General features: G+C 38.7%; 3 protein-coding genes across 5 annotated transcripts in view; 2 read left to right on the top strand and 1 right to left on the bottom strand.

Annotated features, from left to right (window-relative positions):
* Window positions 1–316, top strand: part of Pbp95 (proximal sequence element A Pbp95) — a 4,096-nt gene extending 3,780 nt beyond the window's left edge. Inside the window, exon 2 of the mRNA XM_026812734.1 lies at window positions 46–316. Within this exon, the coding sequence (XP_026668535.1) occupies window positions 46–116 (71 nt within the window). The 3' untranslated portion in view covers window positions 117–316. The remainder of the gene's footprint in view (window positions 1–45) is intronic.
* A 369-nt stretch (window positions 317–685) lies between these two features.
* On the bottom strand, window positions 686–4,009 carry LOC108624021 (lipase maturation factor 2). Of its 3 annotated transcripts, none has more exons than XM_018022964.2 (11): window positions 3,893–4,009; window positions 3,468–3,688; window positions 3,093–3,276; window positions 2,918–3,019; window positions 2,654–2,847; window positions 2,402–2,580; window positions 2,075–2,327; window positions 1,796–2,001; window positions 1,475–1,715; window positions 1,191–1,407; window positions 686–1,122 (listed from the first exon to the last, which is right to left on the bottom strand). In XM_018022964.2, the coding sequence occupies exons 2-11, from the start codon at window positions 3,559–3,561 to the stop codon at window positions 822–824; spliced, it is 1,971 nt and encodes a 656-aa protein (XP_017878453.1). In that variant the 5' UTR covers window positions 3,562–3,688; window positions 3,893–4,009; the 3' UTR covers window positions 686–821. The 3 variants fall into 3 exon arrangements, with proteins under 3 accessions (XP_017878453.1, XP_017878470.1, XP_017878461.1); XM_018022981.2 differs by having other exon boundaries at window positions 3,468–3,672; XM_018022972.2 differs by having other exon boundaries at window positions 3,902–4,009.
* Window positions 4,010–4,118: 109 nt separating this feature from the next.
* LOC108623623 (BRISC and BRCA1-A complex member 1) lies at window positions 4,119–5,667 on the top strand. The gene is made up of 2 exons (XM_018022245.2): window positions 4,119–5,137; window positions 5,198–5,667. The coding sequence occupies exon 1, from the start codon at window positions 4,279–4,281 to the stop codon at window positions 5,131–5,133; it is 855 nt and encodes a 284-aa protein (XP_017877734.1). The 5' UTR covers window positions 4,119–4,278; the 3' UTR covers window positions 5,134–5,137; window positions 5,198–5,667.
* Window positions 5,668–6,686: the final 1,019 nt, after the last annotated feature.

Genomic DNA, 6,686 nt, shown 5'->3' with positions numbered 1-6,686 from the left:
AAATCGATTTCCTGGGAAACGACACGAATTCGTTTAGTTTCGTAGATATCGACACCGAGGACAGGAACGTTCCTAGTGTCAATGCACGAAAGAAATGTTTGCAACGAAAAAATTAGACGAGAATCATTTATACATGACTGCAACCTGTTTCAGAAGTTTTAGCTCCTTTTTGTTACTTGTATATAGATGGAATAATTTTAAGATAGAAAAGCATTTCTATAAATCATTAAGCTAGAAATCTATGTTCTAAGGACGACTTTTAATTGTGAAGCTCAAGAAACAATATTCAAAATACAATATTTTTACTTACATCTCATCAAATCTTATTTCTTGGATAATTATTGTACATTTCATAAGAACGTATGTAATGAGAGAAAGAGAGAGCGTATTATTTAATAATTAGCATAATTAAATGTAATGAAGCGTAAGCAGAGTATTTTTCATCACTCGAGAATAATTGTAATAGAAAAATAGAAATACAAAACACTGGCATTTGTAATGTACATGCAAGGGGCTAGAAAGATCCAGTCTTTAAGGCGAATTAATTCACGAACATTTTTTAAAGTTACTGATAAGAAATCAACTGTATATTCTATTAGGAAGTTTCTCCCTTTTACTTTATCTTCGCCTCTTTTACGTATTTTAAAATTCGATCGTCGATTAATCGCAATTCACGAATAGTAAATCGGGAGGACAATCTCGATTTATCTAACTCAGGGTTCAACAACAAACGTATGTATATAAATATATGTACGTCGCATAGGTATGTTACAAGTAATGTAATGGGAATTGAATAACTGGTCCGGTCCCTGAGTAGAGGTTTAGGCATGTTTCGAACGAGACTCTGAGTTCTTCTTCGACATCGAATTGTTGACACTAGTGAATATGATCGCGAAACCTGCCGTGAGAACTCCCCACAGAAGGAGGCTAGCTTCGACTTTGGTACTTAGAGACCTAAGATTGTCGAGGAGCAGTTTCAGTGGTTCGTTCGTTACTTTGAAAGACGGCTTCTCCACAATAATTTTCATTTTCGACAAATACTCGACAAGCGGTGGATGATCATAACTAAATATCGGGAAGTAATCACCGATCTTTTCCCTCGTCCACCAGGCTTGTTTGTTCCTATAAAAAATTGATATTATGATTCATTTCGATTTCGTAATATATATTTCGATTGAACGTGTACTTACGACTGGGACCACGAAGTGTAATGATAACGGTACAGACTAGCTTTTATATATTTCGGTGGATTGTCACGGAACGGATTTTCCACATTGTTCAATAGAACTAGTACTTCTGGTTGACCATTCAAGAGACGGTAGGCTAACGACATTAACCATGGATTTTGATGATAAGTGCCTAATGCTGCGAACCACATTTGCCAGTCAAGTCGTGGCTGATGAGGAGCTGAGAGAATACAGAGTTACACAAATAAATAAAAACGTAATAAGTTTATCATAATAATTATACCCACCTACGAGCGGTAAAGAGTTATTAACGTTTCCTGGTTTGTACAAAAATTCATATTCTTTCCATGGACCGTCGATGCTGTTAGCTCCTTCGATGATCACTTCCGGTCGGCCTTCGACACCGGTCATACGTCGAAACAATCCATAACTATTGACGAGTTGGAGGTGCTCGACTTTCCCGTGCATTTGCTTTAATTGAACCGGTATTGTTGAATTGTGAGACTGATGTAGTGTGGCGTACGGCACCTGATCGAGACATCAAGCGACAATGTCAGCTTATTTGTTCATGTCTATTAGAATTAAAATTATTTAAAGTGACGACGTACAATACTTATACCAAAAATGAGACAAACTGCAGCCGTATAAATGCATGTTAGAAGCAATCCGAACGTCTTATTTCGTATCCCTTTAGCCGTTGACAGAGACGCAACTATCGCTCTTATCGCCAAAATTATAAGAGATATTATGCCAATGCAGATTGACACTGGAATTGCTTGAGATAAAACATAATTGAACTGCTCTTGCGTAAATGCTGGAATAAACCAAATACATATAAGAAAACAGTAATGGGTCAAGTGTTCCGACAGATAGTCACATATATCTACCGATATCGCATTGAATAGTCCACGTATCGGTGATTCGAAGATTATAATATACATAGGTAGCAAAAACAATTGCTGCGTAAACTGCAATGCATGTTATCGTAGATAAAAACTTGGTACTATTGCTGGTCGAGTCGCTTCTCGCTTTCTTTTTATAGAAAAACTGATCATCGAGCAGAGAGATGCATAAGCAGATGGTTAGGAAATTGAAGAAGTTGTAATTCCCTGTCGCGATAATATGCACTTGCAGGAATACCTGGGAGAATGAAACTGTTAATCGCAGCAAGACTCATTAGACACGCATGAAGTGTCAAGTATCACAACATTTACCTGCATGTAAAATGCAATGATTTTCACTTTCCTGTTTGGAAAGAAGAATAAGAACGGAATGACGAGCTCGAGGACGTTAACGATCACGGTAACGAAGCGTAAAAACCATGTTGGCAAATGATGGGCATACCACGCCAGTGAAGTGGGTAGACACTGCGATTCGAAATGTACGCTGAGAGCTGAAAAACATTAACGAAACAGGATAAAGATAATATTGTTCACGATCAAAGCGCGTTAGTCGAATTGCCGCACCATCTAATTTCCACCAAATAGGACAACCAGACGTAAGCTTCACTACTCCGCTAGAGAACATCAAGCGGAAGAGTAACCAGCGTACAGTCCAGAATGTTATTTTGTCGGTCGGACTGCTAACTTTCCCGTGCTTCGAGTGGAAAAAGGGTGCTATCAGTATGCATAAAAATCCAGCTTCCAATAACAGCACATCCCTAAAAAGGGGAATCCATCGTCGTATAAAAAGTTATCGTTACAGAAGGAAAATAAGTGAATGATACATGCCATTGGTACCACATAAACGTCTGGCCGATCTGATAGAGGGAATAATATAGCGACCAGAGTAGCGCAAATACCAGTGACACGCAAAATTTTTGACTAATGAATCTGAAAATTAAAATTATTGTCACTGTTCGTATATACATCTTCCTGTGAATTATGAAGATAGGCGGTAAATTACCCTCCAAATGAAAATAATACTCCGATAAGAGATAACACATCTAGCATATACTCCACGTTCAGTCCAAAGTATGGAGCGAACCACAGCAATGTTGGTTTCTGCTTCAACTTATTAAGAAGAGGTAAACGACCTTTTAGATCCAATTGCGTCCTAGCGGGTAGGATTCCATTCTCGCCGTACAATCCTTTTTCATAGAGAAAAGGAGAGAATCAACTATTTAGAAACATTTAGAATATCGTAGCTAATTATCATTAACATAACAACAACGAGGATAAGAATGTGATAACGATAAACAGTTGTAGGAGAGGGAACCGAGGAGGGAAAATAAGTAAGCGGAATATTTTAGAATGCGAAGCGTACTCGAATTTCACTCACCTGGGATTTGTATATAAAAACTAAGGAACGCAGAGAGATATATAATACACATTCCTCGTAGAAACAAATTGCGAGTATATCGTACTTTAACCATTTTTAATTACGTTAGGTATCCGTGGTACGTATGAAAAGTATAATCCTCGAGCTCGATCTCCGAGATGAGATACGTTTACCAGAACTTCGTGCGTGGAAGAATTGGCGAGGCCTGCAAAATGCTGGAACTATGTAAAAACAGAAATTACGTACGTGTCGTTCGGAGGGAGCTTGAAAAAATATCTGCGGCTCAATACCGGTCATGTTATATTTATGTACCGGTTTTATATAGAGTAATAATATACACGATTATCAACAATTAGTAGAGACAGTACGGGACTGATGTTAGATCACAGAGCCACGTACAATAGTCAGTTAAATTTATCTCATACCGTAAGTACCGTTGTAATGTTTAGAAGTTGTGTGTCGAAGTACTTTTTATGATCATTCTCGTAACTCGTAACTTGGCTTTTCTCTCCCTGCTCTCCCGGCCGCTTCCCTTCTCTCTATATCTCCTATCCCTACCTGGTGCATCCAGAATTCAGGGCGGTTAAGGAGAGTTTCTACAACAGCCGGCAATAGTCGCAGTGGCAGTGAAAACCGGCTTTGCATTCGCTGTCATATTGCCGCGTTCCTTCTCATCAATCTTATGAGTTATCTCAGTTTACTCAGTTAGCCTACTTGTCAGTTACAAAGAGACATAAATATGCGCGTGTAACGTTTGTGCATTGGACTAGTTAAAGGCGTGTTCGGATGTCAAGTTGACGTTGAGTAGAAAATGAGTAACGCCGGTAATGTGTGTAGTCCTGTTCCGGATTACAAGCCCTCGTACTCCGATGAGGACAACGTCGTCTCCACGGATAATCTCCCCGGGATTAATTTCCCGGAGAAGATTCTGTTCATAGTAGACACAGTCAGAGAGAGGACTTGTACTCCTTTCAAACTTACTACAGGAGCGAGCTATACGCCGCTCGTCATGATCAAACGAGTGATACAACACTTCGTTTGCATCAAGTCCATTATTCAACGTAGTCACGAGTACGCATTGATGATTCTAAACTCGAACAGTGCTCAATGGATCTGTGATTTCACCAGTAACATAAATTCTATCATCGATCATTTGAATCTAATCAACGAGGATTTCCCAGAGAGGAAAGAAGAGGATCAGGAGCAGGAGGAAGTCGAAGAAGAGAGGTTATACGATCTGGAACAAATGTTCGATAAAGTGCAAGAAAGACTGACTCTGCCGGCGAAGAAACGAATGCCCCTTGCTTCTACGTTCGTCGTTCGACTGATTTTAATCTATTCACGGTCCAATTGTATTCCAAAGTTCCTTACAAACGACAAAACGATTCTACATGCTCTTGCGAAAAATCCACACTTTTTCCTGGATGTATTATACGTACACGAACCACCCACCCAAGAGAATTTATGTGAAGAAATTTATTCCCAATTAGCGATGTTAGATACAAATAATTTTTCATATATATTAGAAGTGGGAAGGTATGCAGCGAAGTTACATGACAACATGGCCAAACTGTTGGCACATCCTCTACAAAGACCATCTCAAAGCGATGTGTGTTACACGATGTGTCCATCTCCCAGCTCTCAAGAATCTTATAATAATGTTTAAATAGGTATGCGCTTATTTCTTCTTGATGTCAAGTATGATTTCTACAAATGTAATCGATCTGCAGTATAACCAGAGGGAGGAAAATAGAAGATAGCAATGGACGTCGCCAAGCTTCATGCGAAAATCATTGCTGTAAGACGAATAAGAAGAAAAAGGAGAGAATATTAGAAAACTGACGAATTCTCTAACAGCTGTCTATGGAAGAATAGCAGGATACAGGAAGTGATAAAACGTACCTAGCAATGTTCAGTCTACTCAGCCATATATTTTGGATGTTAATTTTAATTCGAGACACTGGTGATCAAAATTTAGTAGAATAGGTATAATTATTTACTACGCCTTTTTGAACATGTCTCATGTGAAAAATCTTATCAATATTCCACACTTAGGTTTCCAGTATTTCGTCCTTCCTGTCTTGAAACGCGTTCTCTTCCTTTTATTCCTGGACCCCCAACAAAAGAATTCGTGATACCCTATTGAAGTTACAAGGTTGGTTCTTGCTTTAATATATAATAAACCATATTTCAGTACCAATGGGATACTTTCATTTGAAACGTTATCAAATTCTGTTTTCCAAAATTGGGTATCGCTTAAAACGAATGCAGGAAATTATCTATGATGCAGTTTATTATACAATTACAATACTCTTACTAATCATATTGTGATAATGATCGTAGTAATAGTATATCCTAGATAACATGAACTATTTCAGATTGATATGATTTTATTTATACAGTTCCATTGGCACGCAATCTTTCTCTCTCTCTCACTCTCACTCTCTCTCTCTCTCTCTCTCTCTCTCTCTCTTTCATTCTGATTTCCGATTAAATCGCGGAAACATGAGGGCGGACGTTCAGAAATACACGCGTCGCGAATTAATTATTAAAATTCCTAATCGTAATCTCGTGACGCGAACGACTTGTTCGCGATTTACGGACACGCGTGAACATCTTAAAAAGAATTGGTGAGTCTCGCGCACACGCCTCTAATTCTCGGTACAAAATAGTTTAGACGAACGAGAAATCTCGTCATTATCGCGGTTCTACTATTAATTTCGTTTACCTTTCTTTTAAGAACTATCATACCGTGCTCCTCTTATCAGCTTTTCAATTAATCGTATCACCTAAACGATTAACTTCCTTCCTCATCGCTTACTAATATTAATTTAATGGTAGTCCGCTCTTACAGTTAACGTTACTCCTATTTAATCATCGGATCGAACGACGCGCGCGTCCCAATATTTTACGTTTTACACATCGAATCGTTTAATATGCCTCTACATAACGCTACGTTTCTCACAAGAGACAATTACACATCGCTAGTGATTGGATTTAGTCGACCAGCTAATCGGTATACCAGTTGCTTTGCTTCTGTGAGCGATGGCATCAAAGGGTTTCGCGTATCCTCTACTAACTTGACGGGACGGTAGGAGCGAAAAATCGTATCAGTTTTAAAAGTAAGGTCAAACTGAAATGTGATCTACCGGCGAACAGAAATCAATATCATTAACTCACGCGTTAGCTGCAACCGATATTCGTAGCACTGGTAATGCC

Source organism: Ceratina calcarata, unplaced genomic scaffold (assembly GCF_001652005.2).
Source record: "Ceratina calcarata isolate Rehan_Ccalc_2016 unplaced genomic scaffold, ASM165200v1 scaffold115.2, whole genome shotgun sequence".
Classification (NCBI taxonomy): Eukaryota; Metazoa; Arthropoda; class Insecta; order Hymenoptera; family Apidae; genus Ceratina; species Ceratina calcarata.
The sequence above is the reverse complement of the archived record's forward strand: the minus strand, read 5'-3'. Positions and strand labels throughout refer to the sequence as shown.